The sequence below is a fragment of the Thalia democratica genome, chromosome 6, assembly GCF_965202585.1.
Source record: "Thalia democratica chromosome 6, ktThaDemo2.hap1.1, whole genome shotgun sequence".
NCBI classification, from domain to species: domain Eukaryota; kingdom Metazoa; phylum Chordata; class Thaliacea; order Salpida; family Salpidae; genus Thalia; species Thalia democratica.
In genome coordinates this window covers 6,907,983-6,931,713 of record NC_139170.1, presented here as the reverse complement: position 1 = coordinate 6,931,713, position 23,731 = coordinate 6,907,983, and the positions used below count along the sequence as shown (strand labels likewise).

The 23,731-nt window shown below is 27.1% G+C and overlaps 1 protein-coding gene across 1 annotated transcript; it reads left to right on the top strand.

Annotated features, from left to right (window-relative positions):
* The first annotated feature begins 3,850 nt into the window (after positions 1-3,850).
* On the top strand, positions 3,851-8,204 carry LOC145837835 (translocation protein SEC63 homolog). The gene is made up of 3 exons (XM_082945288.1): positions 3,851-5,742; positions 6,063-6,213; positions 6,720-8,204. Exons 1-3 carry the CDS (start codon positions 3,863-3,865, stop codon positions 6,864-6,866), a joined length of 2,178 nt encoding a protein of 725 aa, XP_082801414.1. The 5' UTR covers positions 3,851-3,862; the 3' UTR covers positions 6,867-8,204.
* Positions 8,205-23,731: the final 15,527 nt, after the last annotated feature.

Genomic DNA, 23,731 nt, shown 5'->3' with positions numbered 1-23,731 from the left:
TCTTAGAAATAATTTGGCAACCCTAGACTAAGCATGATTAAGGCTATCTTTTCACTACAAACTTTAACTTGCTAATTTTTTAACATAATTTTCTACATTTAAAGTATATCTTCTAGCATTGTTTTTACTATAAAGTTTATCTTGTTAATTTCCTGCAATTTTTTTTTACACAAATCAAAGTTGTTGCTTCTCATAACTTATAGATTTTTATTCTAGGATTTTTTTTGTTGAACTTATATGTATTTCTGATTGTTTAGAGATGCATGGTTCATATTGTAGTTGTTGTATGCAGTTCAACAGGCTAACTTTAGTTACTGTTAAAAAAATTAATCTTTTATAAAACTGAATATGTGAAGAATTCTTAGGTTGCAATTACAGGTCAATGACCCATTGGTGTAAGTACCCATTGGCTTAATAAATAGGATAAAACAGTAAACCTAGACAATGCCACAACATTTCCAATACATTTATTTTAATTGTATATTTGTTTTTGTATCATAATTGTTTTTTTTTTATCTTTGACAAAATATGCTTTTTACTTAACATTTTTTTCAACAATTTGTTTCAACCTTCTAGGTTGAAAAAAAATCAGAAAATAGATCTGTTATAGCTAAGGCCACCTATAATCCTGGTCAATTTTGACTCAAACAATTTAAAAATAACTCATATTACACAGTGAGCTGGCAAGCATTTATTGACTATTTTAGTGACTAAAAAATTAAACCAATAATCATATTAAACTATGTAGAACTAAGTTTCTTCTTTTAAAAACTGGGTTAAGATTCTGCTTTAATTATTGTAGCTATATCATCTTAAACGCAGCAATTTTTTGATATTTTAAGTTTAAAATTAACTTGAATAATCCAATGGTTGATGGTAAAATTAAGGCTTACATCAAATTTAATTATAAAAGTCAATTTTTGAATATATTGAAAGGAAATTATATTATTTCTCATTTAAAAATCTGCTTTTTTTTTTTGAAAATTCATTGGTGTTTTTACGGCAAATTAGGATATTTCAAAATTAAACATTTTAAAACACCCATTGCTGACATATATTTTTTTTTTTTTTTATCAAACTTAACAATTAATCTATATAAAAAATTAGAAATAATTTATCTATGGGTTTATAATATTTTTGTTAGGTTTTTACAAGCAATATTTTGATGCTTTTTTACTTTTTTCTGCTGAAAAAGTATATTTTTTTTAATTTAAAAAAAGTCTTAAAGTTTCCAGTTTTTAAATAAGATATCTTTATTTTTAATAAGCATACAATTTTTAAGAAACATAGTAAAAAAAAAAGAGTTTCTGAATAAGTATTTCAGGTATTTTGCTGTAGCTTTCTGCAAGCAAATTTTTGACAAAAGGTATTAAGAAGTTTGAATAGTTTTTACATTGTAAAAGGCCAAAACTAGTTGGGCTTAAGACTTACATAGCTTTTTAAACAATTAAAGCAGAAAAGTAAGAAGACCCATTTTAAAGAAAAAAAATCAAGTTCTATCTAACTATTTTTAACACTTAGTTTGATTTTATATTCAGCAAAATTATTTTTTTTTAGTCAATGTCCCCCTGAACCCTGATTCTGCCCACTATGTATTAGTTTTATCTTGTTGACATTGAGTCTACCCTTAGTTTACAAAAATACTAAGTTTATTAAAAGTTGGATGTAGATACAGGGTTGCCACACAAACAGGATAGTTCAGGATATTTTTAAATTTTTGAAAATATCAGGATGACTCAGGATACTTTATTTGTTTTTTTTTAACTCAGGATGGTTCAGGATAATTTTGTTTTTTACAAAATACTCGGGATGGTTTGATTTTAAGAAAATCTCATGACATATTTAATTGTAGACTTTGAATGAGATTTAATTGATTTAGTTTCAATAACTTGTTTTTTTAAACCAATTTACTTCAAGAATTTGATTGTTATTTATTTTGAAAAAAAAACTCAAAAAATTGTTAAAGACTTGAAAAAACCTGGGATGACTCAGGACAGTTTAAGGTCACTCAGGGTAGCTTTTGGCCACTCAAGACATTTTTTTGACTAAAAGAGTGGCACCCCTGTAGTTACTAATTATATACCCAATCCTTAACTATTCACATTAAAAGTTTAAAATTTAAAAAATGGGTAAGAGTTCAAGTTAATATTTTCATAAGCGAGGTTAAACATTATAAATGTCTATATATCAAATTAGTTTAAAAATTCTTAATGGACATTATTAGTACATATGCATTAATCTGGCTCATGAAGTATAAATTATGACTATATGCTTATTCATTATTATTTAAGCTAAGCTAAAGTTGGTAACAGGACCTGCAGTAAAAAAAATATATAAACAAATTGCCACATACTCAGGCAACTTCAAATAACTCAAGATAGATAAAAAACTCAGTCTAACTTTAATTTTATTTTAACTTTTTTTTAACTAAGGTTGATACAGGCTTGTTTGAGTTTTCTAGAAAACTCATGATAGTTGTGACATCTTGATAAATTTTAGAATAACTATTTTGACTTGGTTGCTTTTAAATTGTTTTTTATTAAGGCATTTTGATGTTGGTGGATATTTAAATTTGATTAGCGGTATTTTTTCAATGTTTCCAATAAGTCATATTATGACAAATCAATTATTTCAAGCATTTTTCTCGTAAGTCAAAACAACTCAAGGCTAGCTTGATGTGAGCAAAGCTAGTTTTTGGTCACATCAAGCTAGGCCAAGCTAGCTGACACACTTTTTTTTTTAAAGTTGCAACCCTGTATAAAGTTTAATATATTCTTCTAAATTTTATTGAAATTCTCGTATCTTTAGGATTTTATCCAGTTTTCTGAATAATTAAACTTTCTAACTCTGCTAGTTTATCACAAATGTTGTCTTTCAAGATCATTAAAAGCAAAATTTAGGTTGTAAAAAATATAAAAATTCTGATATTATACTATATGAAGTAAAGCAACCTTCAATAGTTTTTCTTATACTTTTTTTTTATTAAAATTTACTATTTTTTAATATTGTTATAATTTTTTAATTTTAATTAATATTTAATATTAATTTTGTTAATTTAATTATTTAGTAATAACACTGTATTGATATTATGATTTTTAATTTGAATTTGATTATAATGTCTTGCATTATTATATATTTTTAGTTATCCATCGTCATATTTTTATTTTATTTTGCAGGCCTGAAGATCTCTTAGGGGTTAAATGTCGTTGCTTTTGTGTAAATAAATAAATTTAATATTAACTTTGTCTCTGAAATTAAATTTGTTGAGACCTGTTGTGCTTATGGAATAGTCCTTGCATATACCTATTATTTTTTAATAGTTGATTTGTGTCAATGAATTATTGATGAATGTGGTTTAATATTTTTTTTCAACTTTTACACTTAATTTTATATACTTTGAATGTACTTTATTAAGAGTACTTTCTTCAAAAAAAGCTTTTGTAATATTAAAGACATTGAGTGTATATATTATAACCTAAAAATAACTTTTATTTTTGGTTTTTTGTTTGTTATGTTGTTTACAAATTTAAAAACTTTGTCCTTTACTTTTTATTTGACCCATATATCTGTTTGAAAATTTTATTAATAAATCTAATCAAAGAGCTCCACTGAAGAACATTAATATTTTAGATAAGTCAACAGTTCAAATAAGACAAGCATGCTGGCTAAAAATATGTTTTATTTGTGTTTTATTTTTCCTTATGCTGTTCATATGTCTTAAAATAATTTGTTAAACTTATTCTTAATTTAATCTTTGTCTTATATAAAGTTTTAAATATAACCTTTTAAAACTATTTAAATTTCTGTTTTAAAATTAGTTGATAACTGTAATCTGTATCATTGCAGAACATTAACATTTAAAATGAGTCAACAGTTTGAGTATGACGAGCAGGGGGCCACCTTCCTCTACTTTGTCCTCTCTGTCCTCGTCATGATCCTCTGCCCCCTCACCTACGTGTTCTGGCCCCGCGGCAACAAAGAAGAGGAGGACCGGCTCAAATCATTGTGCAGGATCCACGGGCAGTCCAAGTGGTACAAGAAGAGCCAGAAACTGCTGCAAGCCAAAAAGTACCGGCCCGCCATCAAAAAGATGCTGTTTCTCTTTGGCTGGCTGTGCCTCTTCTTCATAATGTACAAGGTGTCCAGGGTGGAGAACACTCACGTGGAGTACAACCCTTACAAAGTGCTTGGCATCGATGAAGACGCCACAGAGAAGCAGATAAAGAAGAGGTACAGGCAGCTTTCCAGGGAGAACCATCCCGACAAAGGAGGTGACCAGGAAGTGTTCATTGCGATCAGCAAGGCTTACAACTCTCTTGTTGACTCTGAAACAAGAGAAAACTGGCAAAAGTACGGCAACCCAGACGGACCTCAGGCCACCCAGTTTGGAATAGCCCTGCCCAAGTGGATATTTGAGTCCAATAACTCCATGATAGTGATCGGGGTCTACTTCATGATATTCATGGTGGGGCTGCCCATCATGGTGGGAAGATGGTGGTACAGGTCGATCAGGTACAGCAAGGAAGAAGTCCTTCTCAACACAACACAATTGTTCCTCTACTTTTTAAACAAAACAACTAATATGAATCTCAAAAGAGCCCTCTTGGTGCTCTCCTCTGCCTTTGAGTTCTCCCACGAGCACTGTTCAAAGGTCAGGGCTCCAACGCCAAAGGATAATGAAGATTTGCCTGAGCTTCTCCGTCAACTGGACATCCACTACAATGTTGTTGAAAACGCCAAGGAAAAGCCAATGAACTACCCTTACAGCATCAAAGCTAGAGCTCTAATGAACAGCCACTTGGTCAACTTGGACATCTTCTCTCAGAACCTGGCAAACGATCTTGACTACGTCCTGATTAAGTCCTCTTTGCTGGTGCAGGAAATGATTAACTGCATAGCCCAGCTGACGGTGATGGCAAACTACAACAAGGCCCAGAAACCTAGGCTGGACTCCCTTGAAAACGTGATGAAGCTGGGCCCCATGATGGTGCAGGGCATCAAAGAAAACAAATCTCCATTATTGCAGTTACCCTATTTCAATGATGACTATGTCAAATACTGCGTCACCAGTAAGAAGCACTCCGGGGTCAAAAACCTGAGGAACCTTGCTGCACTTGCAGATTCAGACAGGAAGCAGTTGCTGAGGAGGATGGGTGACGAGTGCTATGAAACCATGACAACCGTCTTGCGCATGATCCCGGAAGTAGACCTGAGCGCCCAGATCCATATTATTGATGACGAGGAGACAAGCAACATCACTTCTGGGGCCATTGTGACAGTGACCCTCAAGATGACCAGGAGGTCCTTGGGCGAAGTGTTTCCCGAAGAGGAGGTCACTGAAGACAAGGATGAGTCTGGAGATGAAGCAGAGCAGCTGCTTGAAAAGGGAGAAAATACCCAGGTGAAGCTTAAGCCGTGGGAAAAGCAGACAAAGCAGAAGAAGAAAAAGAAGAAGGTGGTGAACAAGAAGCAACAGGTGAAGAAAACAGTCTCAGCACCGAAGAAAGAAGAAAAGGTCTCAGATGAGGAGACAAACGGAGATGAGGAAAATGTTGCTGAATCACAGGTGGAGGAAGTGTCACAGGAGGCGAAGGAGGAAGAGGAATGGAACAAGCTGCAAGAGTCGCTGAAAAAGAAGGAGAAAATCGCGTTGGAGGGGATTGACAAGCAGACGCACACAGTTTACGCTCCCAGGTACCCACAGGAGAAGCAGGAATGGTGGTGGGTGTACATGTGTGACAGGTAAAAGTGAAATATGAATTGATATTGTTAATTTGTTACATATGTAAATCAGTTAATTACAAGTTTAATAGTAAAGTTAATATTCCATAGTATATTGTTTGATTAAAAATGAGTTGGAATTTTAGTTTAAAAATGTTAAATACATCACTGCTGTTTATGGTTGTTGCCATAATTACAAATACATAAACACTTTTTGGTTTTAGCTTTGACTACTTTGGTGGTATACATAACCTACAGTCAATATGACAACTACGCTGCTGTGTACTTTTTTCAAATTCAACAAATTACAGTTTTTATATTTTTTTTATGTTTTTTATTAGAAAAAACCATGCCCTGCTGACAGCCCCAATCATCATCCAGAACTTGAGGGAGGAGATAGAAGTTGATCTAAAGTTCCCGGCCCCCATAAAAACCGGCAAGTACACGTACCAGATTTGCTGCAGAAGCGACTCGTACATCGACTGCGACAAGGTTTGGTTGTTTTCAAAAACTAACACTTTTTTATACTAGAGTTTGTTTTGCTGAGTTTTTTGTTTAACGTTTAGATAGCTCAGGCAAATTTTTATTTGTTGTAATTCTATTGTTATTATTTAAACAGTTTTTTTTTTGTTTATCTTAACCTAACTACACATAATTAAAAAAACGAGACTTATGTGCATGATAATTTACTAAAATCATCAATAAAATAAAAAAATACATTTGACCATTTGAAGTTAATGGACTTTAAATGACAATAGATGGATGTTAATTTACATACACAAGTATGAAGTATTTTTAAGTAAGACTTGAGTACAAAAGTAATTTATTTTGTAAGCTAACAATTCATTTCTAGGTGGTAGAAATTGACTATAAGAGTAATTAATCAATTATAAATATAAATTTTATTCATTCCAGGTTAATGACAAAAATTAGCAGTGTGAAATATTTAAGTAACTATGTTATATGACTTGGTAATTATTTATTAAAACAATTTTAAGGTGATCGACGTGAAATTCGATGTTACGGAGGCGCGGCCGGTTGAGGAGGATCATCCCCAGTGGCAGATATCGGATGACGAAGAGGAAGACAATGAGGATTCGGATGAGGAGGGCATCTCGTCTGGGGAGTCCGATCTCGACGATTAGAAAGTTGATCAGATGTTAAAACGTTGTCTTGATTTCATAGGTTTTTTCTGTTGTTTCACGCGACACGTTTAAACTAAGGTTTTAAAGTAAAACAATATTTAAAAATCGAAAAGCTTCAGTTTGAAAAATGTGAAGGACCTGAACTCCTGAATACATTTTTTCTACGGTTGATTTTCTAGGTTTATTCTGCTGTTTCACTACATATTTTAATTAAAAATTATTACTATACAAATAAAGTATTTTTTTTTTGAAAACTTGAGAGAACAATTCACAAAAGACACTGTATGTGGTTCATGCAAACAGTTTTTTTATTTTTTAAGCCATTAAGGATCTTTCTTGCTATCGACCATTATCTAAATTTAAATTTTGGTTGTAATGCTACTAGTTAATAGGAGTTTTGCATGCTATTGATATCAATTTTTGTCAGTTGAAATTAATACATGATATCCAAGACTTCTATTTGTTGCTTTGGGGAGTTCAAAACGTTACATCACTGATTTTTCAACTAGTTGGGTTATTTTTTAAATTCCTACTGACCATCAAACAAATTTAAAGTTTTTTTTAAACATAGTTGTTTAAAGTTTTACTTTGCTGGAGATTTTTCCCATTTCTGTTTTGTATTTTGATTTATAAAATCCATATGAACGACTGAATTGTTATAGGGTAGATACTAGCGTTATATTTTTGACTAATAATAATAATTAGTAATATTGTAGTAGATCATTACTTTACAAATTTAGTTTATGATCTAATGGTCAGTTTTTTACTACTAACTCTTAAAACTCTTTTACTACTATCTAACGTCTAAGACTAAGTTTGATTTATACAATTTAAATTTTTCGTCTTAAATTGGCCTAGAGACTTACAACAATTAATTTTTGAAGAAACTTGAAAGAATGAACACTAACTTATTTAACCACCTTATTTATTGTTTATAGTACAATAGAAGTAGTTGGTAGGCAATAACTACCAATTGCTAGCCTTAAACAAAAAATTTAATAATGTACTATTGGTGAAAGCTTGGCTTAAAATATTTTCTGGTTGTTAGGTGCCTTTAAAAAAAAGATCTAATAAATTTTATTGTCTTAAATAAATTGAACGAGTTGAATTAAATTTAAAAATGAGTGTTTAATTGTTTTAGTTTGAAGTAATTAAACATAACTAAATAACAAAGTAAAAACTGGTTCTGTTAACTAAACACATTTAATGGCAAATTTTCTCAAGCAGTTTCTTTTATTTTAAAATTTATTGTACTACAATGGTCATTAGTAAATTTTCATATAACGAATTTTTTTACTTATATATATTGTTGTTAAGCTATATTAAAAGTGTGTTTGTTTATTCCATGTACAAATGTATTTGTTTTTATATTTTTTAAGAGGTGAAGTTTGTGATGTTCTCATTGTACTTCAAATAGATTTTTCTTTTGATATTTTTATTGCTTATAGTTAATTGTTTCTATTTTAAGAATTATTTTATTAAAAACACTTTTTAGTATGATTAAAACAGTTACACTTTTAAAATACAGCAATTCGTTGTAATTTATAACATTTTAAAGTTTTATACTTATACAATGTTTAAGTGATTATGACATTAATGTTTTAATATTTACTATCTACTGCTGAAGAAATTAGTATACTTACTGTTTTAATACTTTTAATTTATTTTTTCACTTAGCTAACATTTATACTAGTTTAACATTAGTAGGCACTTAAAACGAAAAAATATTTGACCAAAAATTAAAACTCTATAATTTTTAATTACAATATTTTAATGATAGACTGTTTTTTTGCTGCCCATTTTTTATAGAACTTTGAATAAAAGTTTTTTATTTTAAGTGGTTCTATTGATTATAAAAATCCTTAGCTTTTATAACATGACCTATAAATTTCCAGTACTGTTTTTCAAAACAACTTTTCTAACATTTTAGCTCAATGAAATTTTCAGGTTATAAGTATTAAAGTGATTTTTTTTGAAAGCTTCCAAAACTTGTGAATAGTTAAGGCTAGCTGTGTGTTTCAACATCTTATTTCTATTTTGTTTCTCCGGTTTTAATATTGAATTACAAACAACTATTTAGTGGTGTTTTAATAAGTTAACATGGCTTTGCTGCTAGAATAAATTATAAGCAGTATTATAATCTTTGTTTTTGATTAAAATAAAAATATTGATGAGTGTTTGATTTTTTTTTCGTTTTTGTTGTACTTCAAAATAATAAAGGCGGAATATTTGTGCAAGAATTGTTCTTTCAGCGTTTATATACGAATAAAGTTTTCTTTTTCTTTGTTATTTTATCCTCTAAAAATTAATTATCTATTTCGTATTGTATCCAATAATGTCACCACGTTTAAATGCACAACTTTTTGTAAGTATTTAAATAAATTAATATTTAATACTGTAGTTTAAGAATTAGTATGATTTAAACATGCATACACAAATATTCAAAGTTACACAAAATTTCAGTCGTTTATTTGCTGAAAGTTGGTTTTTTTATTTATTAAACTTTTTCAAGTCTCCACAAATGTAAAAGTACTTAAATGAAAGTAATTGGATGGTATTATGTTAATATTAAAATTATAAAATTAAACTATAAAACTGCCAACATTTTAAAGCTAGTCAAATCAAAAGATTTTAACTGGTGCTAGAAAGTTAGTATAAAAAACAATTAAAAAAAAAACTATTATATAAAAACTTTTTACCTGGAATCATGGGCATAAGTTGGAAAATTTTGTTGAAATTTGTTCATATTTGTTAAAAACTTAAATTTTTTGAGCAGTATAAATAATGCAAAATCAGACTAAAAGCAATTTGCACGCTTTTAACGCGATTTGTTGGTAAAGTTTTTAGATAGAAAAGAATTGATAAATACAGTAATTTTGTTGGAACGCAGTTTAGCTTAAAACAGAATAATTATTTTTGTGTCACTTAATTGAGTCTGAAAATATAGTTTCCGTATATGCATACTGCAGATTAAGACTTAAAAAATATTTTATTGAATAAAAATAGACTTTACAGTATGTGATAAACAAAACTTTTGATAACTATTTTATTTATCAATAAAAAGCATTCGGTAGTAGAATTCAGATATATTTAGACCTTTTAATGTAATTAAGTACCATTTAACTACAAGACAAACAAATTTTTTCATTATAAACTTTATTAAAAACTTAAGCGCTTTCGGAATGTCCAAATTCCCTTATCAAAATACTAAACACTCACTAGTTAAACTAACACAAAATAAATTGAGTGAAATTATATCATTTGTAAAAACACAACTAATTAAAACGACAAGTAATTAACAAAAATGGATTTTTATAAACAATAAAGACAAAATGGATTATTTAAAAACATTAATAGTTACTCTTGATCCTTTATCAGGACCAAGCTGATTATTCAAATTTGGCTGCAATTTTTTAATTAGTAAAGCTTCTGAAGATAATAATTCATTATACGAAGTGCACGTTTTAATAACTTTGAAACAATCATAAATATTTTTACAATTAGTACAAAATACAAAATTTTCGATATGTTTAAACACCGCACTGTTGGTTGGAGTCACATGTTCTTTAATTCTGACGAAAAGTTGTCTTTCTGTCTCACCAATGTACTGGTTGTTCAGATCACCTGGACACGTAAATTTATAGACGAGACAACTTTGATACAAGCTACTTATTGAATCTTTTAGAGAGAAATATTTCCCTACTTTTTCTGATCTATAAGTAATGCGTACTTTTACCCCGATGCTTTCAAATATGCTTTTATGTTCTTGGCGAATTTCTCTGACGTCTTTTTAACATATGGTGTTGTAATGAATTGTTTCTTATCATCTTTATTCTCAATTAATTCTGTCTCAAAGGTGTCTTTCTTTTGTATTTGTTCATCGATAAACTTGGCCGGAAATGAGTTTTTCATCAACAGCTCTTTTACCTTTTGCCACTCGTTATTTTGTAAATCTTCTGTAACCAGATTTTTGATTCTGTGATTCATGTTTTTTACTAAATTTCTCTTCCACGACTGCGGTACACACGAGTTAAAATTCATGAGCACGCCCGTGCTTGTTGGTTTTCTGAATATTGATGTTATAAACTTGTTGTTTTTTATTGTCACCTGTGTATCGAGATATGGTAGTTTATGACATCCAGATATGACATCCAGACTTGCCAAGAAGGATATCATACACAATAGTCAAATATTGTGTAAATTTTATTAGTGTAAGAAATAAATAACACAAAACTTCAACAAAGCATAAACATGAAAAAAAATTTAAACAAAATCTCGCAGTTTCAAACACAACTTAATATAAAAGATCTTTAAATACATAAGTAAATACCAAAATAAAACTTACATTGAAGTAATTTTTCCCATGAACAAAGTTTGCATTTTGTATAAAATGATAAACACAAATGGATGATCAACTGTAAATTGAATTGGTACAACAACATATTTTATTAGACTCTTTTGAATCATTCTAACTCCTGTTGCTGCAGCAGCTTCAGTTCCTTCTTCGTTTGTCTCAATGAAAGCTTTGTGAACTACTTTATCCACAAAAAGTCCTTTTGGTTGCATGGACTTTGCACTAAAATCTGATTTTACTTTATCAAAAGCATCTTCTATTCCCAACGAACGCAAAGTTTCGTTCAAATTTGCTTCATATTCGATTTTGAACTTTGGCAATTTCAACAAGACTTTTTTCCTTATAAAATTTTCACCCTTTTTAATGTCTTCAATTGTTTTGACGTCTAGTTTTGAGATCAAATCTTGTAAACCAAATCTTTCATCAGGTAAAATTATCAGCATATTTAAGTCTGGTTGCTTTTAAGGTATTTTCACACATTTGAACCCTTTTTCATCAAACGAAATGTACGAATAGTAATTTTCTTGTTTCATCATTTTAACAGTAGAAGTTTTCTTATCTGTACAATAGAATGGAGCATCTTTGGTGCTACATGACTTAAACTTTTTATACCAATCACCTTTGAAGTAGATACAACTGACTAGAACACATGCTGTAACAGGATCTATTTCAGCAAACAGATTTTCAATTTTCCAATTAGTACAATTTGCAACCCAATTATTGATTGTAGATTTAGATTTGCCTGAATTGTGCACATAGTCTAAAGACTGCATTTGACATTTAAAAGTGGTCTTCATGTCATTTTTGTACTTTTCAACCATCTCAAAAGTTTTTGAAGGAAAGACAGAATTAGCAAGTTTGATTTGTAAACCTTCGGAATCGGAATGAAGTACATCATTAAACGCTTTGAGCTTAGAGAGAAGCTCTTCATTTTTCACAGTTCCTAATGCCTTTTCAAGCTGTTGCTTAGTTCTTCCATTAGAACCTACTAGTAGCATTGACAGAGCAAGCGAAATGCTAAGTGGTGAAAAGAAAATGTTCTTATTTTCATTGGTGCTTTCACAAAGCTTGTTGAAGAGGTTCACATCAAATGAATTGTCATGCATACTGACTTCCGACATTACAAACCTTATATTCCTGAAAAAGTTGATACTCAATAATTTATTTCTAATGTTCAATTTATATTCAAAAACCACTAATCCCAAAAAATTAAAAGTTTGCAAAATAAATAATTACATTTACTACAGACTATCTGAATTGTTTTAATCAAATGTATTAATTAATTTCTATGCAACCAATTTATTTTTTAGATACTTTTTTTTACTACTTTTTTCCTAATATTTAGATATGTAACGTTTTTAGATGAACAAAGATGTGCAGTCTAGTCAAATTGAAAAAGATTTATTAAAAAACTTTCTACTAGACTTAAGTGTTAGATATCTGCTTGAAGTCTTATTCAAAAGTGTCATGAAAATAAGTAGTAAACATAGAAAAATCAAAATTTTTATTGTAAATCACTTAATAGTAAAGTTTCAATCATAACTGAGTAAGTTGCAACAAAATTTTTGATATTTTCAATGCTAACTATGATTTTTCACGACACTTTTGGTGCTAATGAGCTACTTTTTGTCGATCTGTGGGGTATGAATTTTACAGCGTTAAATACAAGCTAAAAAAAGCTATTATTTTATAACCTTATTTACAATCACAATAACAGAAAACTGTAAGCTTTAATAATTCATATGCAATATACTTAAGTTCTTTAACATAAATTGAATTGTCGTGGATCTAAAATGTTTTTTATGTGCAGAAAAGCTTTTATCTTTTTTTTTAATTTTTCATGATAAAATATTTGATTAGCTTTTAAAAGTACTGATTGTAATACGGTACTTCAAGCTAGTACTATTTCACTTATTGAAACTATACGTATATACTAACTTTATATTTGGTATTTGCATTTATTTACTTTAATTTATTATTTTGCTTTAGTGCTTCTAAGTAAGTTGAATATTAAGTTTATTTCTAACTAGACTTAAGTTTGTAAAAACTAAAAAAAACTGTTTTACTAAGTTATTTACTTTAGTTTATTTTTGTTTTTAACACCCCTCTTCAAGATAAGGTAGTTATTTTGTCATATTATTTATACTTTAATTTTAATTTTATGACTTTGTTTGTAAATAGACTGGGTTAGATAATTTTATTCTCAATAAACTTCCGAAATTCAACAGCAAAACAGCATGCTAAACGTTTCTAAAATAAAAAATGTTAATTTTTGATTTCAATTAAATTTTTAAAAAGCTGATTTTATTTACTTAGTGTTAACAATTTATACTGATTTTAGTTATCTTTACATTTTGCAATTTGAGAAGAAATCCATGTTTAAGGTTTGTAAACAAACCACGGTCAACTTGGCCTAACAAATTTCACAGTTAATAACTTTATAGTTCGAATTAATATTAGCAAACGACTAAGTTTTAATTTTGAATAGTTATAGGTATAGATAGTTAGTATAGAGATATTTGCAATGTTTTATTAGAAAGTTAAAAAAACGTTCTAAAAATCAGTAGCAGTGATCAACTACAGTTGAAAAAATAAAAAACTTAATATTTTCTACTGCTACATTTCTACAAATAGTTTGTTTAAGACTTTTTTTTTCAGATATTAAGATTCAGTATACACGTATTTGAAACAAGTGAAACATCAACAACAATTTTTCATCTTTAAACTGAACACTATATACGCTAAACTAAGCTTAATTTCACTCATTTAAGTAACATTTACTTATTTATGTCAGTAAAGAAAAATAAAAGTCTTTTGTATGTAAAACTATTTTCAAACGAGATATTTTAAATCTTTACCAGCTAATTTTTAGATGTATTTTTTTAATACTTACGTAATCTTATTCGAGCATATAGAAAAAATTTTAACTACTCCTTTATTTATACAGTAAACCAGCGATTCTTAACCTAGGGGTAAGTTTCATTGTTTTAGGAGGTAAATTTTCTTGACACATTTTATATGTACTTAGCTTACCTTGCTTAAATATTCGAAACAATTAATCGACTAAACAAGAAACTAGAAAAACCAAACAAGAAAGGCCCTGAAGTTGTATAATTGTGCTAGCTGAGGTCAACAGTTTCTTTGTGAAACTGAGGTCATCAAACATTGGTTTCAACGTGCAAAAAATTACAATTTCGGTTCATTTCACCGCATAAATGTAGATAACTGGAGATAATTTTGAACAAAATATGAAGTGTACACCATCTACAAATCTTTCAGAATCAGTTTGTACGACATTTACCCGAAATAAATACAGATATTAATGAAACTAACAAGAAATCATTTGTATGTAGCGTGGAGGATGTTGCTGAAGCCATACAAGAAAGAACTTGTCAAGTTAATAAACTCATATTTCGCATAAGATGAGTTTCATTCTTGCACTACCCACGACTTGGTATTTCAGCTCTGAAGATTTTTATTACATTTTGTTCAAGATACTTGTGCGAACGCGGCTTATCTGCATTGCTTATCACTAAGCCTAAAGCATGAAGCAGACTTGAAGTTGAGTCACTCATTCGATGTATCTACTACTTCTCCACACAATCATCTGCTTGTTGCCAAAAAACAAGGACAGCCGTCACGTTAAATGTTAGAAGTTTTTGTTTATTTATTTTATAATTGTTGATAAATAAAACTGGAGATGAACTTTTATATACCTTTCTTAAAAGAGTTTAGTCCGAAAAAAAAAGACTAAAAATCCCTACTCTAAATAGGTGCATAGTTTGTTATTTATCACTAAAAGTAAGTGTAACACCTTAAGTCTTTTATATACCTTTCTTAAGTCTCATTACTTTCCTGAAAAAGAAATTTCATTGATTATTTCAATGATTTTCATTATCTTATCAAAAAAAGAAATCAGCTTAGTAAGTAAATTATACAATTTAGGGTTATAGTTTGAAAACTGTGAGCGTTTAAAGTAATTATTAAGCATTTTAAAATTATAAAAAAAACCGGATGTTTTTAATCATTAAACGATCTAAATCCTTTTTAAGTTTCCTTTTTTTTAATTAAACTAAAGTTATACTTTTCAGATAAATCCAAAGCCTTTAAAAGTTTTTATAAACTAAAGTAAGTTAATGAAGAATTTAAATTGTAAAGAAACTTTAATCCTAACTTGAATATTTAAAAGGAATTTAAAAAGTTTAGTCATTTAAAAAGGCACCGATTGTTTTACAACATTAAATTTAAATTATTTATAATGACTAAAAACTTATTAAAAAGACTATTAAGATTTTCAACATAAATAGTTAGAGTTTTATTTAAGGTAAAGGTATTATTATTTAAAGGTATTGAAAAGTTTTAAATTTAGCAAAAATTTTATTATTATGTGTAAACATATCATATTATATATATTATTTTGAAAATCAATTAGAAATTAGTAGAAATAATTTTTAACATGCCTAACAAAAAGAGTCTTTCTTTAACTTTGTTACTACTACTAAAGTCTAAAAAACTTCTAATATTAATATTAAATGTAAACAAATTTAAACAAATCAGATATAATGAGCTAAAATAAACTTGTAAAGTTATCTGTTTGTTAAAACTTAATAACTAAGTAGAACAATATTTCGGTATTTACAAGTTTATTACATAAAAAATAGTATTGATCATTTCGAATAAAGAGTTTCAGAATTTTATTGATTAGTTTGTTTTTGTTGAATAGTTTGTACAAATAAACTTTTTTGAAAAAAATGCTAAATACTTTCATGTTGTAAAAAGGCAAAGAGTTAAAAGTTTACATATTTAATATGAAAAACACAGCAATATTTTTTTTTGGTATTTTATTGATTTTTTATTAAGTTTTATTTTTATAAAATTTAACCAAACTTTATAAATTGCATTGTATTCCGCTATAACTTTAAAGATTCATTCACAAAAAAAGTAAAACATACTCCCATGTAAAGACAATGAAAAATATACAACTGTTCATATAGAACATAGTTAATATATATACAAATAAATGAGTTCAAATTGTTATAAAAGTAGCATAAAATGAACAAATATTTTTATCAACCTTTTAGCTATTTGAGACGAGTATTAAATATTTCAAACATTAACCAATAGTGCAGTTGTAGAATTAGAAAAAAATTCACACTAAATCTATTTACATTTACAAATTCAACAACAATAAATGTTGAGGTTTTGGGTTTTTACACTGCTTTAGAATAACAACAGCTATTTACAAATGTATTTACAAATGTACACCACTTGAAAAAAAATCCATCATCACATTTGCTCTATTGTAGATTGTAAGAAAAAGAGAAATGAAAAGTTTATAGACACACCAGACTATTACCTTTTGGAAAAGTTCGCAGATAAGATTTTATTTATAAAAAAAGACATCGAAATATTTACATATATACAGCTAAAAGTCAACCAGTTACAAGCAATAGCAGTTTCAAATGACCCTTTTTCAAATGTGAAAATAGTTGGCGATTAAAGTAAAACAAAGTAAGCGAATTATTTACAGTATCTACAAGATGGACTCGTCCGATCGAACCGCATGACTAAAAGTAAAACTGCGACCTGATCAGACGAGCGTCCAAAACGGTCGCTGGGAAAAGTGACTCCGAGCAAGGGTTTTCGGTTTTGGGGAACCACCAAAACAATAAAAAAATATATACAGATTTTCGATAATTTGTCTATCTTCAAACAGATTTCAAGTGCCAGTCGATATAACGTGAGAGCGGTTAAAAAATATGTACAAGATGAAAAAAAAAACAGAGTAAAAAAGTAAACAGTTTGAATTAATGGTAAATAGATCTTATATATATTATACTTAAAAAGAGTTAAAATTTATAATTTAAGTTTATACAACATCTTTAAAGTTGTTTAAGGTAACAAGCTATTTCTAAGTGGTGTTTTTTAAAGTGATTCAACTTTTTTATGTAATTAGAAATTAAAAACAAAATTTATATACAACAAAAACTAATGAGGAAAAAATTGCACATTGTGTTTCCCCTTAATAAAAAGTAATAAAATCAAGTTGTGTTACTCTGGTTACTTATAAAATTTAAAACACAATTTGTTTGGTTTTGTTAGAGTTTTTAGTTAGTTTAAATTTGAATATACAGAGAGATTCAGGTGTCTGTCGTCTATTTTAAATTTTCAAAACAAAAAAAAAGTAATTAAAGAAAATTAAAATTTAAACTATCTACAAATGTACATGCAATGAGTTATAGCACAAAAGCCAGGGTAAAAATAAAAAAACTACAGAATTATTCATGGGCAATATATGAGCATCCTGACTAAAACTAGCAGAAATAAAAATGAAGATAATCCAAAATAAATTAACACAATAAATTTATACAAACCATTGGTTAGCTTGTGATATTTTGTTAGGCTTGTAAAGCTCTATATAAACAATCTTAAACAATATTTAAATTTAAACCACAAAAAAATAAATAATTTACTTGAGAACAACACCTTAAAAATTTGTTTACTTCAAACCGCAATAGTTGTGAAGATTTGATTTTTATAGTAAAAAGTTTTTTAACGCAAGAAAAATAAACAACAAAACTACAGGTGCAGACATTTAAAAAAAAGTTTCAAACAAAACTAAATGGCTTCCAAGCAGGCTGACTTTAAACAAAAATAAATAATTTTATGTACATGTTTTTTTTTTTAATTTAGATAATTGCATATATACTGATTATACTGTTATAATTTTTAAAAACTTGGGCTATCTACTCGTAACAGGTTTTTGATAAAAAATTTTTTCGAAAAACAGCATTGATATTTACTTCATGTGATGTTCTAACGTATGACGTCATAATACACAGTAGAACAGAGCGAACGCAACCCACACAAAAAATAGACAGATAAATAAATTTCTACACATCCATAAACAGACAACGACAATTTTGAGGGTTTCAAAAGAAAAAAAAAACGTTTCAATAAAGCATACTTTCACGTATTAATATTTCGAATAATATGAAAATTGATGATATATTTTGAATAAATAAGCACAATATATTTATTTTTCGTATATGAATTATTAATATGCATAGACTTTAAATTTTTTCAACTAGTAGAATTTTATGACTCTGAAATTTTGGAGCACAGTATTTTTTCTTCTGTGGTTTTTGTGAATGTGCTGTAACAATTAGACAAGACTTTTTTGTTTTAAAGTGCAATGTTTAAAACTTTTCACAGCTTTAAGTTTGAAAGATGAGTTTAAATTTTGTTGCAATCCTTGCTTTTTATTACAATATTGTAGATTGTTGTTTGTAGTATTTTACACAAAAAAATAAACATTAAAAAAATTGATGAGTTTTAACCAAGGCAAGAGCTAAATAAATATGTTTTAAATAAGTTTATAAAAATGTATATTGTGATAATGAGGTTTAATTGTTGCTGATAAAATGTTATTGAGTAAATGTGTTGAGCTTAGACAGTTTGAATAATCTTAATTGTATTAATACAAAATATATTTTACAACACCAACTAAAGAAAAAGGTATAAGAATATTTTTGATTCAAAATGAATAAGAAAAAACATGTTCAGAGTTTTTGTTCGATTCAGTCTGAAAAGACCTTGCTAATCAAAGTTGGTGTTGTCTTTTTAACTTTTATTTTTATACTTGATGTAGTTTTTGTTTTGATACATATACTTTTCTTCTTGAGTACTTGTTACATCTCAACTAGATACGGATCATGTTGAAAATCATTAGTGTTTCAGATTTTTCTTTTGTATTACTTTAAAATTGTGCTTACATGGTTTAATCTGTAAAAAATAGATTTAAGATAGCGTTGTACACTTTTCAATTGAACAAATTTCAAAAAAATGTTATTCTAGAGTGTAATGTAATGTATTTAAACTAAAAACAAAAAGATAAATTTAATTTTAGAAGTTAGTATAACAGTTATATAACTACTAAGTATAGTATAACAAAACAACAAAACAAGTTAGTATTATATATTTCACAAACTAATAAAAAACTCTTTTTATTTCCTACGACTTTAATTGAGTGACAATTCTTTATAAATTATTAATTTTTACTTTAGTTTTTTACTTTAGGGGTTAAATTGATACTTTAGAACTGTCATATTAAATAGAAAATTTAAATATTTTATCTTTTTTGTTTATCATTTATTATAAGTGTTGATTAGATAGTTGATGTTTAAAAAAATAAAATAAGTTTTGTTTCAAATTTTATGTTTTTTGCAATCCAGTATAGATTGTAATAACTTATCTATTTAGTTCAAATATGGTTTTGTCAAAAAGTGATTTTTTGTAAATAAATATCTGAGATAAAGTTAAAAAATAAAGATATTGTATATTACATAAAACAGTTTTTTAGTTAGTTCATAAAAATAATCTAAGATCTGATTTAAACTTGTTATAAAACTAAATGATTTACTGTTTACTTAAAACTTAGTTTTTATGTTTATTTATTTATGTTGTTTTGAAAACCCTTTTAATAAATTAAAACACTTATCAAACACAAAAACGAAAACAAAATTAACAAAGTATAAATTTTATTCATTTAACTAGCTGCACCTTCAAAAGTCCTCAGCTGAGAAATGTAAACAAAGGACATTATGGCGTTTTGCAGCTTCGCCGACTTTGATACGTGGAAAAATTTAAATGACCAGGGGCGTCAAACTATATAAAATCCAGCTCAACGATTAAGTTTCAACTAAGCTATCTAACTAGATATACTTTACTTAAACAGTTTTAAAACAATTGAATTTTAAAAAATGGTATTGTGAACATTTATATAAGTTTACGACTAAATTTCGATAAATTCATATGTTGAATTGTCAGTATTGATATTGTTATAAAAACTTTAATATAAAAATACTTAAAAAGCAACGTGTATAATTAAAGTTTTATTCGATAAATGTTTTAATTTACGCTAAGTTTTTATAATACAATATAATAATACTTATAACTTTAGTCTGTTTTTCTATATCATAATTTCTAATAAATTGTATATACTTTTGCTATATTAAACGATGATAGTAAACTTACAACAAAGAAAAGTAAAAATATGCAATCATAATATTTGAAATTTCTTTTTTAGTACAGTTTGTTAATCAGTCAGCTCAACAAGTTATCGAAACATTTACAATTTTATTTAAATAGTTACAACTTTTGTAATAGTTCTAGGAAAATTGGTCAATTAGAAAAAAAACAAAGTCTATGAGCTAGTTGTTATATTATTTTCTGTTTTTTAAAAGCTTGTAAAAAGCTGAACTTTATAGTTTAGCTGAATAAGCATAAACTGGTATGTACTTAAATTATTTAGATGTATTCAATCAAAATTTATTTTTTGTTATTATTTATTGCAACAAACTCTATGATATTATAAACACAACTAAGACAAAAACTTTAGTGTTTTAGTAAAAACATATTATTTTTACATAAATAATATAGTTTAAACTAGCTAGTTAGCTTTTTAGATGGTTTAAAATTTTGATTAGTATTCTAATCTATTGAGTTTTAAACCAGTTTGTAATAAACACTTTACTGTCATCCCATTAAAAATTCACTGACTGTTTATTCTATATGTGATTACTTTCTTCAAAAGCATACTAGCTAAATGTATTGATAAATAAATTGTTACAGCTAGTATAATATGAATGTATATGACTAAACTTTAAAAATTTTGCACTAATAAGTTTTTATTATTTTTTTTATGGTTAATATAACTAAAACTCTATGAAAAAATACACGTATGTTTTTGTGTTGTACTGTTTTAATTGACATTAAAAAGGATTTTTTGAGCAACTGTGTAGATCTGAAAGTAATAAAACTGTGTTAGTAACAAAAAAAAAAATCAAATTCAGCATTAAATTAAATATATCGTATTCTAAAAGAGTTATATATACAAAAAAAAAACTACTTCTAAGAACCAGAAAACACATTTTAATAATATATAAATTACAATAGGTGAAACAGACATTACATAAAAAGCCTGGAAGTAATAGTGACATAAGCTGATTGTAATAATTATATTTTTTGTTCTTGTACAATTATGTTTAAAAATGGTTCAAAACTTAACCAAATGACAAACTTAATTTTGATTTAAGAAATGAGTTTGTCGTTGTTCCCACTAACTAAATAATATAAGTTGTTCAAGTTATCATAAGTCAAACAGATTATTATTTCAATAACAGAAAAAGAAATGCAAATGACTTTAGAAATTTAACAAAAATACACTATATCGAAATAAATCGTCACAAAATGTATAAAATATGAACAAAAACAAAAATGAAATCAAGTTTGAATAATTTATTCGTATTATATGTACTAGTAAAATTAAAAAAAAAAAAACTGAAGACATACAATTTTCATATTTTATTTAACGGAAACAGTAAAAATATTTCTTGAAATCTTTATTAAATTATTATATGAATTATAGCATTTGTCTTAAAATTTCTCAATCAAATTTTGTGATTTTGTATTTACTAATTTATCGCATAGTAACTGTTTAAGAACGACGTCACTAAAATTTTTGAGATAAAAACTATGCAACTATTTTATACTACTTTTTTAGTAACTATCGTTATTGGAAAACGAAAAATAAAGCATTGTAAGAAATATCCGTGTACTGGCAATATTGCTTTGCTATAACAAACTAAAATGATGCACCACAGAAACAGCAGCCATGGATCTAGAAGTCCTAACATTGCGTCTCTGGCTGAGTTAAGATACAAGTAAGTGCTTCTAAAAACTACTTACGATTAAGTTGTTGTTCTACTGTTAATTCTTTATAACTAAGTTTTTATAAGGAGATATGAACAAGTACATAGTCTTTTTGTTTAAACTTCCGTTAATAATCTATAAACTGTGATAAAACACAAAGTTTTGTTTCATTAAAATATGTTTTGTTTAAATATATTTTATTTCTACGATTTGAACTTTTTTGAGCCTTAGCCACTGAATAATGATGATAAACACAGTTGTTGTGGAAAAATTTAAAAAAAGCAGTTTTTATGTTAAAAACATCAAGTCTTATATAAATGCATAACATTGAAACTTGCTTTAAATTAAACAATAGAGAGTTTTCAACTTAAGTTGCTTTAAGGAGACGAATTAAAATTTATTTTCACAGATTATTTCAAACAATACAGTGTTACACTCTTATAGTAAACTATAAGAGTTCATCACATGATAAAATAATTCTTAAAAATAACTTTTTATTTTTGAAATATTTTAACGATTGATGATCTGTGAAAGTAAAATGATTTGTGATTTGTAAAGTGAAACACTGTATTGTTTGTAATGATAAGTGAAATTAATATTAGAAAAAAATATTTAGTAAAATGTATAAGACGAAATAAATTACTTGGCGTTTATTTTCTGTGCATTTGTCGACTAACAGGTTTCAATTTTACAAAAATACTTTGATTTTGTGTTTGTTGGTTGACTTTAGTAATTTATATTTACAGTTTGGGCTAAAATATTACCTCAAAATAGTTATAAAACCTTTATAACAGTTGCTTAAAAACTTTAAACATAACTAAAGCAAATACATAAAAAATACTATTAAAAAACATTTTATATTTTTAAATCAAGATCAGAAAGTAGTTCATACACAAAAGCTTATCTTAGTTACTTTATATTATTATAGAAAAAAAGAAAGAAATATAGATTACAGTCTGATTAGGAATTAATCTAAATTATTAAAAAACAATTTGGTGTTAATTTCTTTCAACTTGTTTTATTACCTATTGTTTATTGTTAGTATAAAATTTCCTTTCTACTTACAACTATATTGGTGATATTAGACCTTCAATAAAAATCTAAGTTTAAAAAATGAGTTTATTTTAGTAAATATTTTTATAATGTGTAGAGTGCACAATTTTCTAACAACATTAACAAAGTTTACACTTTTAAAACCATTGACTTCTCATTTAAATGCTTTTTGATCTTTAAAATTTGTTACTAAAAAATATAAGCTGTTTGCTTAAGATGAATGTTTATAAGCATGCACTTTTTTCTTTAGATTAAAATTATTATGATGATTTTAATAGGTTTTTAAAAAGTATTACAAAGTTATTCAAGATGAAGTAGTTAAAAAAATATAACGAACAACCATATAATGACTTATCATATACAGTTGTTTTAAAACCTATTTAAAAAATTCATATGTTTGTTAACATAAGTGTTTTTGTAAAAAAAATCGTAATATAGATCAAAGTTTACCAAAACTTTAAATGTGTGCAAATTAAAAATTCTTATTTTGTAAACAATTAAATTTAGCTTTTGTGGTTTTTGTTTTTTTCAATTTAGTAGAAACTGTTTTTTTTTAATGGTTAATGTAAAAAATATTAACGTACTTAGCTAATTAAAATGTTTGACATTTTGAATAAAGAATTAGTTTACATAAACTTAAAAAATAGCCAGTGGTTTTGTTAATTTTTCTATTTTTATATAAACTTATACTTTTAGTTAAGAAATTACTTGAAAAACCCAGAAATCTTTGAGATTTAGTTATGCT

Bases quoted from the DNA above. Each gene is read 5' to 3' on its own strand.
- LOC145837835 (XM_082945288.1), top strand. From the start codon at position 3,863: ATGAGTCAACAGTTTGAGTATGACGAGCAGGGGGCCACCTTCCTCTAC. The intron at 5,743-6,062 runs GTAAAAGTGAAA...GTTTTTTATTAG, and splicing joins TGGGTGTACATGTGTGACAG to AAAAAACCATGCCCTGCTGA. The intron at 6,214-6,719 runs GTTTGGTTGTTT...AACAATTTTAAG, and splicing joins CGTACATCGACTGCGACAAG to GTGATCGACGTGAAATTCGA.